This window comes from Ascidia mentula, chromosome 4 (genome assembly GCF_947561715.1).
Source record: "Ascidia mentula chromosome 4, kaAscMent1.1, whole genome shotgun sequence".
Classification (NCBI taxonomy): domain Eukaryota; kingdom Metazoa; phylum Chordata; class Ascidiacea; order Phlebobranchia; family Ascidiidae; genus Ascidia; species Ascidia mentula.
In genome coordinates, this window is record NC_138569.1 from 469,534 (window position 1) to 487,201 (window position 17,668).

General features: G+C 37.4%; 4 protein-coding genes across 4 annotated transcripts; 1 reads left to right on the top strand and 3 right to left on the bottom strand.

The window, feature by feature from the left end:
- Positions 1 to 202: 202 nt before the first annotated feature.
- Positions 203 to 8,482, bottom strand: LOC145897585 (uncharacterized). The gene is made up of 20 exons (XM_082985936.1): positions 8,218 to 8,482; positions 7,873 to 7,916; positions 7,478 to 7,611; positions 6,917 to 7,012; positions 6,416 to 6,538; positions 6,148 to 6,276; positions 5,851 to 6,028; positions 5,481 to 5,582; positions 4,745 to 4,921; positions 4,499 to 4,584; positions 4,253 to 4,355; positions 4,011 to 4,126; positions 3,866 to 3,955; positions 3,623 to 3,660; positions 3,450 to 3,524; positions 3,313 to 3,386; positions 2,867 to 3,118; positions 2,161 to 2,262; positions 1,918 to 2,004; positions 203 to 1,795 (listed from the first exon to the last, which is right to left on the bottom strand). Exons 1-20 carry the CDS (start codon positions 8,382 to 8,384, stop codon positions 1,548 to 1,550), a joined length of 2,421 nt encoding a protein of 806 aa, XP_082842062.1. The 5' UTR covers positions 8,385 to 8,482; the 3' UTR covers positions 203 to 1,547.
- A 50-nt stretch (positions 8,483 to 8,532) lies between these two features.
- Positions 8,533 to 12,323, bottom strand: LOC145897632 (DNA-directed RNA polymerase I subunit RPA2-like). The gene has a single exon (XM_082986010.1). The coding sequence runs from the start codon at positions 12,205 to 12,207 to the stop codon at positions 8,767 to 8,769; it is 3,441 nt and encodes a 1,146-aa protein (XP_082842136.1). The 5' UTR covers positions 12,208 to 12,323; the 3' UTR covers positions 8,533 to 8,766.
- A 647-nt stretch (positions 12,324 to 12,970) lies between these two features.
- Positions 12,971 to 15,722, top strand: LOC145898680 (synaptosomal-associated protein 29-like). Its single transcript, XM_082987229.1, has 5 exons — positions 12,971 to 13,109; positions 13,221 to 13,451; positions 14,071 to 14,273; positions 14,482 to 14,651; positions 14,821 to 15,722. The coding sequence occupies exons 2-5, from the start codon at positions 13,242 to 13,244 to the stop codon at positions 14,985 to 14,987; spliced, it is 750 nt and encodes a 249-aa protein (XP_082843355.1). The 5' UTR covers positions 12,971 to 13,109; positions 13,221 to 13,241; the 3' UTR covers positions 14,988 to 15,722.
- A 39-nt stretch (positions 15,723 to 15,761) lies between these two features.
- Positions 15,762 to 17,629, bottom strand: LOC145898801 (U3 small nucleolar RNA-interacting protein 2-like). The gene is made up of 2 exons (XM_082987425.1): positions 16,733 to 17,629; positions 15,762 to 16,438 (listed from the first exon to the last, which is right to left on the bottom strand). The coding sequence occupies exons 1-2, from the start codon at positions 17,606 to 17,608 to the stop codon at positions 15,971 to 15,973; spliced, it is 1,344 nt and encodes a 447-aa protein (XP_082843551.1). The 5' UTR covers positions 17,609 to 17,629; the 3' UTR covers positions 15,762 to 15,970.
- Between the last annotated feature and the right edge of the window lie 39 nt (positions 17,630 to 17,668).

A 17,668-nucleotide genomic window follows, 5' to 3' on the forward strand; every position in this document is an offset into this window, starting at 1 on the left:
ACTGCAGCCTAATTGTTGAAAGTCGAACGCAAAAGGTTGCAGTGTTGTGTTTATATCATACAACTGTAGTTGCTGCTGAAACAAACTAACATTTCTGCTGACTCTAAACTCGGAATCCATTCCACATTTTTGCCGTTTCACATTTTTGACGTTTGTGGCAGAGATTCGGAGACAGAGTAAAGATTGTGCGAGATTCACAATGTTGTGCGCTAAGTACGAGATTATTTATTTGCACTTTAATTGTAAGGGAAGCGAATTACAGCAGTTATTCTCACACTCATTCAGTTCCACCGAACAATCGACAATTCGGTCAAGAAAATTTCGCGAGCAAAAAACGACAAAATATTAAAACTTACAGATGCGTTTTCTTGCAAAGCAATAAGTTTATGGAGTACCAGGGATGAAGCTACTCAGAAAACATTGAAAATAAAATATTTTGTTGAAAAGAAATTACGAATTTCATTTCATACAACGACAATCGATTTGTGAAAAAAACAAAAATTACCATTTTTACAAAAAATAGAGATTTTAGAAGAAAACTTTTAACGTAACACGTTGAGAATTTCATCTTAAATCGTCAGCAACATTTTAAGGGTGAAACTATTGTGAATAATCTCAACACAAAAACAATCTCAACAATCGCACATTCATTCAACAATGGTTTCGTTCCATTATTTAGATTATAACAAGGGTCCTTATGTTAAACAATGGTCACTCGTCACTGCATTTCAAGAGGTCTCAAAACATATGAAGCAAAATAACATGCAAATAAACTGGATGGTATCAACGTAGGTTTAATTACATTTCGACTTTGCTCCATGAAACGGTGCAAATATTTGTTGGAGTCACTCCATACACAAACCAGACGATCAACAGTAAACCAGATATCGCAGGGCAAACTACATGGTACGTTTAACATCCAATGGGGGATATTCAGTGTACAGTATGTACAATTACTTGCTACGATGTCCACAACTACGTGGAGTGTGAAGTATTTGTTACAAACTTGAAGTAAGTTCAACAAAATGGAACACAGTTCAACCAATTTGAAGCAAGAAAACAATTGAAGACAATTCTCGTGTTTACATGTAAAAGGTTGATGAACGCATTCATGCACCCTAGTTGAATGTACCGAAGATTTGTTAAATTATTGGCACCGATTTCTATTATCCTGACGTCACGATGGAAATCTATGAGCGTCACAAGAACGAAACTAAATATTGTAATGTTTCGTTTATCACTTGCTATGAATGTGAAGATATACAAATAAACCATGGAAATGTTGAGTATATTCATACGGTAAGAATGTGGAGTGACTTTATCACCAGGAATGTGTGAATTTAGCAGAGTAACCTTGAGAGCAGTCACCTCGCCGGATTTATATTTCACTGCTTTCATATCACAAACAAACCAATTAACTTGCAACATTAAGTTTTCTGCTGCAACGCTAGAATGACCTTCATTTGACTTTGCAATAAAAGTTGTCCTGAATGCCCGGAATACGAAAGCTACAGTGAAAATAATAAGGAACAGCGATGTGGAATGATTTAACTTTTCTTGTCCTTCTTGCCGATCAACCGCTTGAAACTACTCGACCGCTTCGGCTTGCTGCCCACCGGGGAATCCCCCGCACCATGCTGGTGTCCGTTCTCTAGCACCATCTTGAGGCCGGATTTTTCTTCGTTCTTCCGCCGCTTGTCGGCGCCGCGGTGCGACATCCGAGAAAACAGTTTGGTCATGCTGGTACTTTTCTTGTGGAGCCCGGGGAGGTTTTCCGAAGCGGAATCGTCGCTTTCTGAATCAAATAACTCTTAGTTTAGATTTTGGTGAAGCAAAACTAATTGAATGGAATATTACAAGAAACAGAAGAATTAACAAAGTCAAAGTTTCAACATGTTCCACACAACATTTCCCTACCATGCTTTGATTCCACAACCAGGGATTTCCGAACTTCTTTCTTCTTCTTTTTACCAAATATCAGACTCCGACTTCTTCGTACTTTAGCTGAAGCGACAAAGTGACAAAACTTAACATTCCGACTTTCTCCCGTGGTTTTAATAACATTGCTTCAAGATTCCGGTATTTTACATAAACCCGAGTAATATTTCCAGTTTCGCTTAAATGTGAATTGTTTGAACGGAAAAATTGCTTCAATCTCACCGTCGGGTTTAAGATAGAGGTCATTTTGTAATGAGGACGTTTCTTCTTGAACCACATTGGAAGATGACCTCGTTTCAGAATGAAGTGAATTACGCCGTGGAGCTGAATTTATTTAATTTATTAAAAAGTTTATTTTTAACTTTAGACATTTTGCAGATGAAACAAAAAAGTGGACATTTGTTTCACAAATTAAACCCCATATATTTGTTCTTTGCAGTCTGTTCTTTATATTCGCTTGCTTTATGAAGCCTGCAGGTTTTCTCAAAACTTTTTCTAAAAAACACTTCCTCCAAACAATAAGGCTGATGTATATTTGAAGATTTTATTGATCTTGTCCAGTTCTTCCTTTCAATTCTGGTTGAATTTAACTATCCACATTCTTTGATTTAATTCAATATCAAACCAGACACCACTTATTTCTCAACTTCCAAATCTCTTTCAAAGTAATAACTTTCCTATCATCTCGTGAAAAGCTGTTCGTTTGAGCAATTTCTTCTGCCCAAATTAATATTCTAGCTTTCCGGTTACTTATTTTAGTGAAATAATATCGGAATAAAATGTATTGGTGATTGCAATGCTGTAGCTTGTGGGTTAGTTATTGCTCACAGGTTTATGATGTGTTGAAACCAAGTCCCAACATCAAACCTCTCACAAATGTTTGTCTTTAAAACTAAATCTGCAGATAGTAGAAAACACACGAACATACCTGGTCCCAACTTCTCAGGACTACTATCGGATGTTGCAAAGGCAATCCTGTCATCTTCATCCCCTGTAGGATGTTCCTCCATAGAGGAGATGGATCCTGCATCCCCCACTCTGGAGGCAGGTTGATGAAGAGCATCCTGATCCACAGAAGTGATGAGGATCTTTGTCCTCTTGATCCCTCCTCCCTTCTCTTTGGATGAAAGATCCTCCAAAGCAGTTTCAGCGACGGATTTTGGACTGAAAATGACATCACCTGCAAGAGGGATGATGACTTGGTTCAGTTAAAAAGAACAAAATGTTCACTTAACACTGCAAAAAACAAGGGTTTTGTCGAAAGAAAATGGTAAAATATTCATATTTTATTACTTTTTGTAGCCTTTTGGATCAGAACCCAACATTTGAAATTGGCAGACACAAAATACAAAACCCCAAGCAAACAATTCTCACCCTTCTTATGATCGTCAGTGCCTGTCATGGGCCGTTGGTCACTGCCATTGGTCAGTGAAGCATGACTCGGCGATCTACACATGATCAAACATCATTTAATGACTCACAGATTTTTCTAAAAAACTTTTGTGTCTCACCCTTTCTTGGTTGTGGATGTTACCATGGTGATCTTTGTCTCACTCGGTGATGTCGGAAGTCCTGTTTTCACTTCACTAAAAGTTCATAAGAATCGCATGATGATATACAAATAACATGAAATTAACTTTCTATAGCAATTAAGAATCAGAAGTCACAGGGCATGAGAATTTACCTGGGTTTAGAGTTTCCAGTTGGTGTTGAAAATAAAACCTGAACAAAATGACATCATTAGCATGGAAAAGTAGATTTGCAAACATCGCATGTATGAGAAATATTGAACATTTTATTAAGTTTTTCATTAGATTTCTTCAATGTGTCACAAAATTTGTGTGGAAATGATATTTAAAAATTTTTGAGGAAATCATTTGTACAAAAAAAGCCAACTCATAGAACGATATAAATGTGATTTTAATACTTGGGCAACGGACGACTCATCCATCGTGGAGATGCTGTTCCGCTTCAGTGAGTTTGAGTTTGAAGGATTGTAGTTTTCAATAACAGCGAACTACAAGTGAGGTGTTAAAGTTTGTAAACCAACTCAATTCCAATTAAACTTTTACCTCGAGTTTGATCGCGCCAAGTTCACTACCCCCCGATTTAAGTTTCAATTCCATCCGTGAAGGTCGTTCCAAGTCAATTGAATCGATGAAAATAATACCAGATGCCTCTGCTTCATCTGAATTTTTGAAAATTTACCGAACAATTATCCCAAGTTTTTCCCAATTTAAAAGTTAGGTGGTCAATTACAAGGAAAGAATTATAACAGAAAAAAAACATAATAAAAGATAAAGTGAAAAAATACCTGGAGATTTTGTTGAGATGCTTGCTGACACTTCAATCTGAGATGACCTTGAACCAAGGTCGAATGTAACCGGTGTTGACTGGGAATCTTTCTGTGTAGTTTCCTACATAAAATTTTGATTATTTGAAGCTCATAGAGAATTTTAAATGTGTTTCTGAACACCCAGGCAAGTTCTATTACGCTGAAATAAATTAATAGTTCACAAACAATTTTTATCAGAAAACATTATTGAGAAAATAAACTCACAACAATTTGTTTCGGGCAATTCAGAGCAAACTTGCACTTCACATTTTCGTGGTTCTCTTTGTTCGCAGACGTTAGAATATTTTCAACTAAAAATATAAAATTATTATTTACTTTTTGAAAACCCAACAAATAATCTTACCCCAAAAGTTATTCAGTAATAATTGGAACAATTGCATCACAAAATTTCTGGGGATTTTCATGTTAAAACTGTTGTAAAAGGAGAAAAAATTAAAATTCCACACTTACTTTTAATAATCAATCTTTTTTCACGAACTCTTATTGGTTTTGCGGGACCACGACCCGATGGAGTCCGATGGATGCTGCTCAAAGAACCAAGACTGCCACTCAATACTTTTGATGAACTTTCAAAGTCTTTAACTTTGCTTCCGGATGCCACGGGGGTGGACGATCCACTGCCTGGAACTTTAAATAAAATATTTTGAGTAAAATAAACATGTCTAAAAAGGATGAATTACTAGTAATCTGCAACAAGTAAGATTGTTTGGTAGAAACTTGTTTTTTTTTATATAGAATGGTAGTTGGTCAAAAAATCCAGACACTAAGCTTGAAAGTCCCACAGTGCTGTATTGCACCTTCACAAACAAACTGTTTACTCTGTCCACAAACTAGAGTTGTGTTTTGTAATATCAGCATCAGTCAGATCCAATCCTGAGCTGGTATCCGCATTGTGGTTCTACATGCACTCCCAAAGCGCGCAATGTGTGAACTTTATGTAAATATGCTGGAGGTTGATCACTATTTGGTCTGAGATTATGCCGACTTAAACTCAACACAAAAACAAGACGCTATCAGTCGCCGCCTTGCAAACAACCAGATCGAAGCGCCATGTAAATAAGTCTGAATTAGAGCACAAAATTTTAATCCGACCCACGTGTATATTGTATATATTTGCATGGGACACACAAGAAGAATGTCATCCTGAATGACATATCATGTGACATTCACCAACAATACAACTCACCACTGTTACTTAAGAACTCATGTTTCATTTTCCTTAACTGCGGGGGAATGTCAATCACTAAACCATCACTCAGACTTCTTCCGGCAACTCGTGGTCGGAGATCTGCATAGCATGGTTGTCTGTTATAGCTTTTATTAAAAATTGCGAGGAGGAAAACATTCATTATTATTTCAAATTTTAAATAGCAAACTTAGGCTCATTTCCAAAACCTGTAAGAGCAAGTTTACTTTGACAGGAACTGGCATTTTAACAAAAACACATGTGACATAGGTTCAGCATTTATAAAGTGGCAAGTTTTGCGTAAACTAAATAACTAAGTTTGTAACAAATAAACGAATGTTTGTTACAAATCACTACAAGGTGTTTTTACTTTTAACTGATTCCTCATCAAAATCTGAATCCCCGAAGCAGCTTTGTTCTTCTTCAACCTCATCCTCGACGTCTTTCCCACCTGACAATATTTCACCTTCCGCAAAGCGACACCAAGTGGTCAGGTTTGCCGAGAAAGTTGTTTCCAGGACTGCTGACTCGATGCACGAAGCAACAGCCTTCATGAAAACAAAAAAAAATATTTATTTCTTGGAATTTCAAATAAATTGTGACCAACGCGATGCAACATAAAATACATGCAAATTCCAGACAACCCTCAAAGTAAATATCAAGTTACCTCAGGTTGGGTGGTGGCCAATGTTTGTTTGGTCAGAGGTTTCATCACAAAACGAAATATTGGATTCCTCTCACATGCAGTAAGGCGAAACACAATTGAGCCATTGTGACGTGACAAAGAAGCTGTGAACTGCAAACCAAATTTCACTTTTTTAACACACAGCAAATTCCTGTTTTAAAAACACAATATCAAAGAAACATATTTGGACATAACATGATTACTTTAGTTTCAATGATTTTTTCTGAAATCATTGATTCTTTGTTTTTACCCAGCATTGAAATTGAGCAACAGCTGCAGAATAATTGGAAGAAGCAACAATTTTGGAGGCCTGGTTTTCTTGAATGGTCACAAAAAAGCCAAAGTCGTTGGTTTGAAGAAGTATTTGTGCTTCCTGAAAAAAAAAAAAGATTTTTTTTACATTTTTTTTTACTGTTTACAGTAAATCTTTGCAAAATTAATTGCAAGGAACTGTTAGGGTTCAAGGTTAGGGTTAGGGTTAGGGTTCAAGGTTACTATGAATAACGATGAAAAAAATTCAACGCATGAATATCTGCAATGTTTAGCCTGAAAACTGGATTTTGCAGTGAAGCAATTTTTTTATGGTCTTTCATTAGTAAAATGACCTGCAATAAACGTGTATGTAACAGAAACAATGGTGCACTTATCCATCATGGAAACACAGGTTTTTACAAAAACAATTTCCCAAGCAAGTTGTTTACAACAATAAACTAATAATAAAGTTAATTGCGTTAAACTTGACAACTCTTACAATTGAGTCAGTTTTCATTTTAACATCTTTGATGGTTTTTATAAGTGGAGGAAGGGTGCCTTCCCTTAATCCATATATAAGAATCCCACATCTGTTCTGCAATAAAACACATGATGTGAAGGAATATTGCAATAAGTTGTGCATGATTAATAAAAGCTGTTTATCTGTGTATTAAACTGCAACATTCTACTCCGAGTATTATTAATAAACCCTTGTGACACAGCATGAAGAATCCAATGTTGATTCACAACCTCCTCTCTTATGGTAAATCATTAATAAGGTGTGTATTTAGTTATTACGGATATTTGTTTTGAGTAGGTTGGGATGCAAGTTTTAATTAAATAAATGTCACAAAAAATACACTCGGAATTAAGAATTTAAAACTTTTTGCATTTCAGCCCGCATAGCATATACCATAGGTTCCCAACTTCTTTCGGTTTGGAACTTTTGGCACATGCTGTTATTTGGATAACCAGTCATATCAACTTAAAACAAACAAACAAATGTATTAAATACCATATCCCCCCAAAAATATGTTAAAACTATCACAGCAGTAAATACCAGCTGGTTTGCCAGAGAAATGTTTAAATCCTGAATCCATGAATCGATCAGTAGAGGCAACTTATCAGAAGAACTGAGAAAGATCCATCTCGCGATCTGATTTACCCACAAGAGGTCACTCACACTTCCACCATCTGCAAAAACAAATTTTATCTGGGAATTTTAAAGGAAATAAAAACATTTTGATCTGAAAATAACAAAAGATTTTTTTTAAAACAAGCTGGTTATTTTAACACATGTTTTTCAGAAACAGCAAATCTAACTGCTATTGATTTGACATGCATAATTCACAGTGTTCTTGTAACACAATTTGTTCAGGTTTTTTTTTAGACTTACACAAACACATGTTTTATTTATTGTTTGAAGCAAAGAGCCACTCAAACACCAAATCTTACCTGACTGTGATGGAACCTGATCAAATTTTGCTTTGGATTCATTTCTGAAAAAACATACAGTTATACATGAGACTGATACTTAATAAAAGATCAAACTTCTTCTGCAAACAACAATTTAATTTCAGTGAAATTCACAAACAACTTAATATTTATTGTCAATAGAACATAATATATGGAGCACTGTTAATATTGCACGACTTCAGTGAGAAGCTTCTCATTATACCAAAAACATGAATGTTTTTATCAAATATATACACCATGGATATAATATGGCATTAATGTAATGTCTTAAAGGCTAACGGTGGTCTTTCATATATTTAGAATAAAATCACATTAAAAACTTACTTTGCAGTGACATAGAGGGAATATATAACCACAAGTGCAACGATCACAAGTAAAGCATTGGCCACCGGGAACCATTCGGTGTTGAAGAAATCAGATAATCCATCTTTTGTGATAGTGCTTGAAATACTGTGAAATGCCTTTTGAAGAAATGACCCAAATATTGCCATTTTTGAAGAGTTACTTGAAGTACAGAGTTTAACACATACCAAATGGGAGCTTACAGCATAACAATTTTCAACATTGCCATTTTATGAACACAAGAATATGTTCTGAAACACAGTAGTAGGTTTAAATTTATTTCTAGCCTAAAATTCATTTTAAACTTAACAGATTTTATGGATGCATTTTTTGTCAAAAAAGTAGTTGTAGCAGCTTTTTATTATTCTGGTAATATTGGAAGATATGATGAGCATCCAATATGCACTTTTAACAAAAACCCTAAACCCATAACAAAGTTGGCATCATACAAACAAAATCACAACGATAGGCAGCACCGATATTTTGGCAGTGGATTATTAAAAAAACAAAAGAAAACAGCAACAAACCAAGTTATTTAACGGACAAAACAGTTTTAATATTCATAGCAGCAAGTTCATTGACAAGGTAGCGATAAACAAACGGGATATCCACAAGACACATATGATCACCAGTCTTGCAAACTGTGCAGAACCAATATTTCTTCGCATATTTGTTGTGAGTAGTCGATAAAGCTGAACTAAGAAGTATCGGCGATAATAAACTACCGCATTTCTCACAGATATAAGCCTGAGAATAATCAGAATTGGTCAACAACCTGTCATGGAGAAGCATAATACAACCCTGGGCAAGCAAAGCATCTCTCTCCATTTCTCCCAGTCGAATACCACCAGCACGTTTTCGACCTTTAATGGGTTGCTGGGTTATCTGGTCGACCGGTCCAGTTGTACGAACTTGAAACTTATCTGACACCATATGACGGAGTCGTTGGTAATAAACGATACCAATGAATATTTCTGCTTCTAGTTGAAGACCGCTCACACCACTGTACATAGTTTCAGTTCCGTGATAATTAAACCCAGCTTTCGTCAAGAGCTCCCCAAAGTGTTCAACTGCAGGTTGATCTTCCGAAAACGTGAAGGGCGTTGCATCGTAAACATGACCTTGTAAAGCAGCAGATTTCCCAGCCATGCTTTCGATCATCATCCCGATAGTCATACGGGATGGAAAGCCATGGGGATTAAATATGATATCAGGGTACATCCCCCCTTCTGTGAATGGAATACTCTCCATCGGCCACATCTGAGAGCAGACCCCCTTCTGACCATGCCTGCTGGCAAACTTGTCACCAATAATTGGATTTCTGTTGACTCTAAGTAGAATGCTGGCTCTGTTGAATCTGCCTTTTCCAGCGCTGTCACTCAAAACCCGCACACATTCAACAAATGATGTTTCCAGGCTTTTAAACCTGACCACTTTCATCTCACCAGTATCCGTGTTGATGTAACTGTAGTAGGTATCCCCATCCACAAGACGCTGTCCAACGTATGGGAGGCCGTCGGAACTAATTCCCAAATTTGCAGAGCAGGGATCCTTTGGGTTGACCCCAAACACCACGTTCACTGTTCGATCACCAACTTTTTTGCCAAGATCAATAAGTTCTGTGTGATAGACGCTGCTGTGCGCAAAACCTCGTTCCAAACTCCCTTTGTTCAAAATCATTGCATCTTCCATGTCGTATCCAGTGTAACTGATCACTGCCACCACTGCATTGGTGCCTGTTGGGTAGTTATCCATCTTGTAGAAATCATACATATGAGGCCTTACTAAACTAGCCTGTGGTGTCTGAACGCGATATATTTTGTGATCGGCCCGAAAAGCGATTGCCTGGCATGGCGTTCCCATGGTCTGTTTGCCCATCTGACACTGGTACATGTTACGGGGAGACTGGTTGAAATCAGAAAATGGGGTCATTGAGGCAACAGCACTAAGTATTGAATGTTGAGTGAGCTCCTGATGGGTGGTTCGCTCATGCCCCTCCTCTGGTATAACACATATGTCCATATAGACTTGCTCAAATGTGCCTATCAACTCCACAGTACCTGTAGTAAGGTTGAGAACTGGTCTAATCATCCTGGCTTCCTGGGATAGAAGGTAGAGGCCAGGGTATTGTGTTGCTTTTCCTGTATATTCCAACAAACAAATTTCAAGGTTTTCGGGAATTCTGTCCTCGCCTCTTACCTTTTTCAATCGAATTATGTTCGCAACAGTTCCAGCTTCACTTACTGGAAACCAACCTACAACTTTCCCGTTAAATAGTACCGGATAGAACTTCCCATGTCCCTGCACCTCTTTACAATTGGATGGAAGCATACCAAGCTTAAAAAGCAAGTTTTCGATGCCGTCAGTAGGTAAGGGATGCGTCACAACTTCGCAAAGGTAAGCCATGTGGTTCATGAGTCCGCAAGGGGAACCGTCGGGTGTGTGGACCGGGCACAGAAATCCTGATGATTCCGGAAGAAGCTTCCTTACTTCCGTCGTTCGCATTTGGGCAAAAAATGCACCTCTGTGAATGCATCTGAAATGTGAAATATATCTCAAGAAATTTAGTTTATCAGCGATAATGGCCAAACCTGAAAACTGCATCAAACCAAGACCAGTATTTGAAACCAAGTTTCCAGTAGCCAATAAATAGCTCATGCCTTGTGAGACATCACTGACTCTGCACATGCAATTTTGCACCTCCATCATGTTAAACGGATTTCTGTAGCTACTGGTGGTGTTGGTGGTGGCAAATTTTTTTGTGATCAGTCTACTGAGCATCAGCAACCACAGTTCCATTTTCTCTTTTAACACCATCTGGATCAAATGGCCTGGCAGAAGAACTTCTTGATTTTGTACAGAGTCAGCGTTGTCAGGCATACATTTTCCCATGGCAAGAGTAAACACCTTTCTTACCATAAAACAAATGAGCCTGAACTTCTCCTCATTGGAATCCAGATGAATTAAAACTTTGTGTTTCAGCAAAAATCTTCCAATCTCGATGTCACTGTACCATTCTGCACGATTCAACTTCACTCTAAATTTCTCACCAAGGAATTTCAGAAAATCATGTTGGTTTGCCAGATTGTAAATACGAGCTTGTCGTAGTAAATTTTGCATGCAACCTATGAAGTAAGTGTCCTCCTCCATAGTTCTGATCAATTCACTGTAAATTTCTCTATCACTGAATGGAACCAGTGCTTTGATAAGAAGCATTACTGGCAAATAAAACATTTCCTTTTTATGATAAATACAGACCATTACAGTCCCATTGCTTAGATAATGCAGAACCATGTTGGCTGTTGTTTGATCTTTTGTCATTGATCTAACGCTGATGCCATATTCTGAATAGTGGGGTCCTCTCTTCTTCCACGACCCTCTCACAATTCCAACTGGATAATTTCTTCTCTGCATAACAAGCATCCGAATTACTTTTTCATTTCCGTTAATAACAAAGTAGCCTCCCATCTCTTCAGCTTCTTCTTGTTTTTGTATAAGCTGCTTTGGAGGTAAGCCATGAAGATTGCAACAAAGGGATTTAACCATGATTGGAATTGATCCAATAGAACGTGTTACTGTTCCTTGATTAACCCCATCAAGAGAATATGTGATGGTTGCATTAAGTTTGGCACTGTACGTCACTCCCCGCTGTCGGCATTCAGCTGGGTAGATTTCTATTGTTTTGCAATTACGTACACCTTCATCCACTTTCGGTTTTTCTACTGATGCTGTCACAAATGAGATCGCCAATCTGCGGTTGTTGCATACCATCGACTCCATGGGAATAATGCATTTTGCAAGTAACTTAACTCCCTCAGTCAAAAACCAATTAAAAGAATCAACATGTGGTCTGGTTAAATCCTGTAATGCTTTATGTTGATTTTCAGGGGGGTCTCCATAGTTTTCAGTCAAGTTTTTTAAAGATGGTTGTGTTAAGTCTGGCAACCTCGACTGCACCAAAATTTCAGGCATTTTCACCGATGCCTTTTGGTTTGCGGAATTCTACAAAACATAAAATTTATTTCTGTCACAGATTTTTGTTATGCATATGTTTGAGGCAAGTTTTTTGTGATTAATAAGAAAAACAATATCCAAAAACCTGGACCCCAATGACTGTATTTTAAATATTGTACACTACAGCGATTGCATCACTTTTTCTGCTGTTTAATAAAATTGAGTGCCACCAATATAGAAGCAATTAAATTACATTGTATATTTGACATAGGCCCTACATCATAAGACCTAAAAGCAAAGTCTGCAGGAGTAGCAGTACTCCCCAAAACTTCCAAAAAAGTTAGTAGCAGTCCCATCACTGATAATATTCTTGTGAAAGAAGGTTCACATGAAAATTTTCTTTTATAAATTTAGGATGGTGCATTGTAGTCAAGTCATGTAGCCAATATCATATTCGTATTGTTTAGATAACTTCATGATAAAATTAAGAATCCTGTCTCGGCCATGTCTATGGCACAACATGATACGAAAAATCTATCAAAAACACAAAACTAAACGAAGAAAATTATGAGTTTGGACAAATAAAGTCTCTGTTACCATCCGAAAAAACTTTTTGCATCTAGTTGACCACGATGCTCATCAGAGCGTGAAGTGGGCATTATGACATCACAATATGTTTTCAAAATAGTTGGATTTCGGTAATTTTTATATTGTGATATCGATTTAAAACAAGATGAGGCCGAAAGTCCTCATGTTTATGCGCAACGCTTTCCGACATTAAAATCGGTTCAATATTTTTTCAAAATAGTAGGGGGATATTTTTGGAACATTTCGTCAAACATCCTGACGTCATATCAGCTGACTGTGTGGGTTGTGGAGCCAACGTAAGAAGTTGCCGAGTTGTGTGGAATACGATTAAGGTTGGAGTAATGCTTTGTGTAAGAATGATCTGAGGTTTTCTGAAATGCTTTGTGAAAAGTTGGGTTTCGAAAAGGCAACTTCCTTAAAGTTCCTCTTTACTTAATATTCAGATTCTATAAAAGCATAAGAAAATGTCTGGTAACCGCTGGCTTGATGACGATGAGGTTCAACCCACCATTAGGAGGAATCGATGGGAAGATGAAGACTTTGAAGATTTCGACCCAAATAAGGACTACCTAACCCAGAAGCTCGAGCGAAAACAAGATGATATACTGGAAAGCACACAAAGATCAATGATGGTTTTGGAAGAAACTGAGCAAATTGGTGTTGCTACAGGAGTTGTAAGTCTTACTTCATGGAAAGTGTTTCAAAATACATATATTGGCCCACAAAATTAAAAAAAAATATCACTTACTAATGAATTTGCTACTTGTAAACCAGAATAAACCGGGTTCCTCTAAATATACCGGGTTGGCAGGGTTGTCCAGGTCGGCAGGGTTGGCAGGGTGGTCCGGGTCAGAAGGGTGGTCCGGGTCGGCATGGTTGACAGGGTTAACAGGGAAATGCAGGATTTCCGCGTACCTTTAAATATGAAGGGTCGGCAGGGTGGTCCGGGTTGGCAGTGTTCACTTGAAAAACGAAAATTATTTACTTATCTACACTGCAAACACCACTAACACTACCTACAACCCTGTCAGCTCCTAAAAGCATGCCCTGCATACCGTATTACCTGGCCAACCCTGCCGACCCGGACAACCCGGACAATCCTGCCAACCCGGTATATTTAGAGGAACCGGAATAAACCCATGTAAGAGGACCAGTAAAAAAATTAACACAGACAGTCTGTTGAGAAATTCTGGCCTACATTAATTTAAGAACTTCATTTATAAAACAACACCAGCCTACAAGTCTACTTGTGTACAGTAAAACAATGAATTACTACTTATTACTATGTGACAGGAACTTGTCCGACAAGGAGAAGTTTTGAGAAGCACTGAGAAGAAGTTGGATAATATGGAGCAGGATTTAAAAGAAAGCGATCGACATCTGAGGAGCATAAAAAGTCTTTGGGGAGCATTTATGAACAAGTTTTCCAAAGAACCAACGCCAACCCCTGTATCCGAGCCTGATAAAAGATCTCAAGCCAACAACGGCTCTGCAAGGTTCACTATATTTCCAGTTTGTCAATGTATTTATGGATGAACCATTAAACAGATATATATATACATATATATACTATCACTGTTTATACTATCACGGTAAATCACTGTTTTCTTTTAATTCAATTCAACCAGCATAATATGAAGTGGTTGTGGAATGTGCTTGTTTTGTGATTTAGGCAACTTAATAAGGACACAACGTGTTGTTTAGCCTTCAGAATGCAATGGCAAAGTCGGATATAGCTTGTGATGCTAGAAGAGACGATTTCATACATCCTGCACTTCAGCAACAAGAAAGAAACAGACAACAGTTTTACAATCCTAGCTCCAGTGATGGGCAACCTCAAAACAGCAAAATGGCACAAGTAGAACAGAACTTAGGTAAGCAAAAACATTTTACTTATTGCTTAATAATCACTGGTTAAGTATAATTTTTTGTGCAAACTGATAAATCTTTATGTCCAAAAACATTAGTCACTTATCGGGCTGCGGGCCACATTTTAACTTTGTAAAAGATATTTAGCCATTTTTAAATGCAATCCACCAATAGATATGATGAGTCATGGTCTTTCACGACTCAAAGGATTGGCCGTTGGGATGCAAGATGAGATGGAGACCCAGGATCCAGTTATTGCCCGCCTCCATGAGAAGACTCAAAGAGTCGATGATAAAATTCACTCAACCAACAAACAGATGCTTAAACTCAACAACAGTTGATAAAATTCCAATTCTTATTAGTTGTGATCACAAATATTTTGATGTAAAAAGCATTAGGTTTTGGTTTGATAAAGTTCTTAAAACTCCACGAAAAGAATATTTGTTTGATATTCTATGAACACTATTCAGATAAACCAATACCCTATGTATCATGTTTTGGGGACTCAGGAAAGTTAAAATATTCCAGGTGTACAAATGTTCTTTTGCAGAATTGTTTGCTTACCGTGTATAGTTGGAATTCCTTTAGCATAATGTTAGACCCAGAATGCCAAAATAGTGTTTTAGTTTTGAATACAGATAAATCCACTTGTGTTTTTCACACATATTTCACAAATTAAACATAAAAGTTGCATTTATACCACCAGATAATCACGTGAAATTAAGCAATCTGGCTGAGAAATGAACCGGATTCATCCGCACTTGCTTTTCCTATTTAAACCTTTTTTTCTGAAATATGTTTTGGAAAATCTGTTCAGAGTTTGCAATATTTTATTTCTTGTGAATGATGAACAGAACAGCTGCTGAAACAAAAAACATTTGTCTTCACTTTTCCCATATATTATGTTTTACTTTGTTTCCACTTTAAACATGAGTACATCCACTACAGTACTATATGTGGTGTAGGTTGTGGATTATTCGATTGTGCCTAACTTGCTCCATCTTTCCTATTTCAACATAAATATACTCTTTCAATTTGTTAGTTCTAATTAGAGCTTACAATAAAAACACACACAGAATGGCAAGATTATGTGTCTTATTATTGCCTTAGCAGCATTTTATTTCAGCAAAGTCCGAGAATGAAGAATTCACCAATTCTTTGTTTTTACATTTACAATATTTCTTTCCCAAAGATGTTTTAAAATTAGCCAACTAATCAGCACCCACAAAAATGTTCATTTGAAAATAGTTGAATACAAAAAAAGGCATGCCACTCAGATGCACATAACTTACTGATGTAATATGTTACTACCAAGTAAAATCAATCACTTGAGTGGAATGACCACCATGCTGTTTCTAGCCTTTTTATTCGACCACCATCTCCCAAGTTTGTGCTCCTGGCCGACAGCGGCAATCAGGTGATTACCCTTTTCTGTGAAACGCAAGTCGTTTACGAATCCGCACACAGGTATGTCGAACAGCGGAGTCAGTTGAAGGAACTTTTCGCCACATTTCCAAACCATTATTTTGCCCTCCGACGATCCAGTTGCTACCAAGTCTGAATTCGGCAGAGCAGCAACAGCAGTAATCCAGTTAGACATTGCTTCATCTGATGGGTGAGCATCTCGTACAACCACAATCGGTTTCTTTTTCATGATACTCCAAATACAGACAGATCCATCATCTGATCCGGATATCATGTACTCTTCATTGATGAATCGAATGCAGTCGATGGAGCCATTGTGACCATGATAGAGAAGTTGGGATTCCTCAACAATTTTCCAAATTCGAACCTGAAAAGTATGCACTGGTTAGCCGTGTATATGTGTGTATCCCAAAAGTCAAAACTAATAACTTCATGATCAGTTTTGGCAAATTTAGGTAAACAAACTATGGCATATTATGAACAAAGGGTAAATTTTAGCTTCATAAACTTTCATAAGTTTGTGTAAATTTATTAAAATTCGATGCATTTTTAGATTGTCTTTATATTGCAAAGCAGCAATTATCAAAAAACAAAACTTATTTATCTCTGAAAAGGCGAAAAACCCTTGGCATGAAACAAAACAAGAAAATAAACATCTTACACTCCTATCTCTTCCACCACATGAGACGCATCTTTCACGAGTCAAACTATCGACGGCCTCCACAGTTTCCTGATGTCCGTAGAGCGTTTCAACATAACTCATTATGCCAAGATCCCAAACCTTCACAGTGCGATCATGGGATGAACTGAAGAGCTGATTTGAGTTCAAACGAAAAGCAAGACCAGACACTGTGTTTCGATGGCCTCGGAATGTGTGGAGGTAATCCATAGTTTCTGGATTTCTAATGAGGATAATTTTGTCCTTTCCAGATGAAGCAAGGAATTTAAAATCACCAGAGATTGCCAGTGACAAGATATGCGATGAGTGGGCATGTTGATCGGCTTTTGGCTTCATTGCTTTCACTGTAAAGAGTTTTTTGTAAGTTTTCAGGCACCATTTGATGATGGAACAATCCTTTGAGGCAGTGAACAGGATATTCCTGGTGCCACACACAGCTAGACATGTAACAGAGAGTTTGTGGCCACGTAGTGTGTGTATATTGTTTTTATCTGGTTGTACCAACTGATCAGCAACTTTTCGCTGCAGTCGACCGGCCTTTTCCAACACATCTTCCTTCAAAACTTTTCCCACAACATCGGTTTCATCATCACTGTCTTCCTTTGCATGCATCGTCTGCAGCTGCTCAAGATACTTCTTCGTCAGTCGCATTTTCTTTTCCTGAGCTGTTTCATCCTCATCACTGGAGTCAGATATATCCTGAACCACAGGATGCAAGTCTTCTTCGTCGATTTCAGAACCACTGGAAATTTCATCATCAAATGCTTTGGTTTTCTTTTTGAATTTTTTTGGTTGTTCTGTCTGAATTACCTCAGATTTATTCACAGATTTGCGCTTTCTAGTTTTTAGTAACACCATATTTTTATTAAAACAAGTTTCCTAGCTGTAGAAAAAGAAAATGATTTGACATCATTTGAT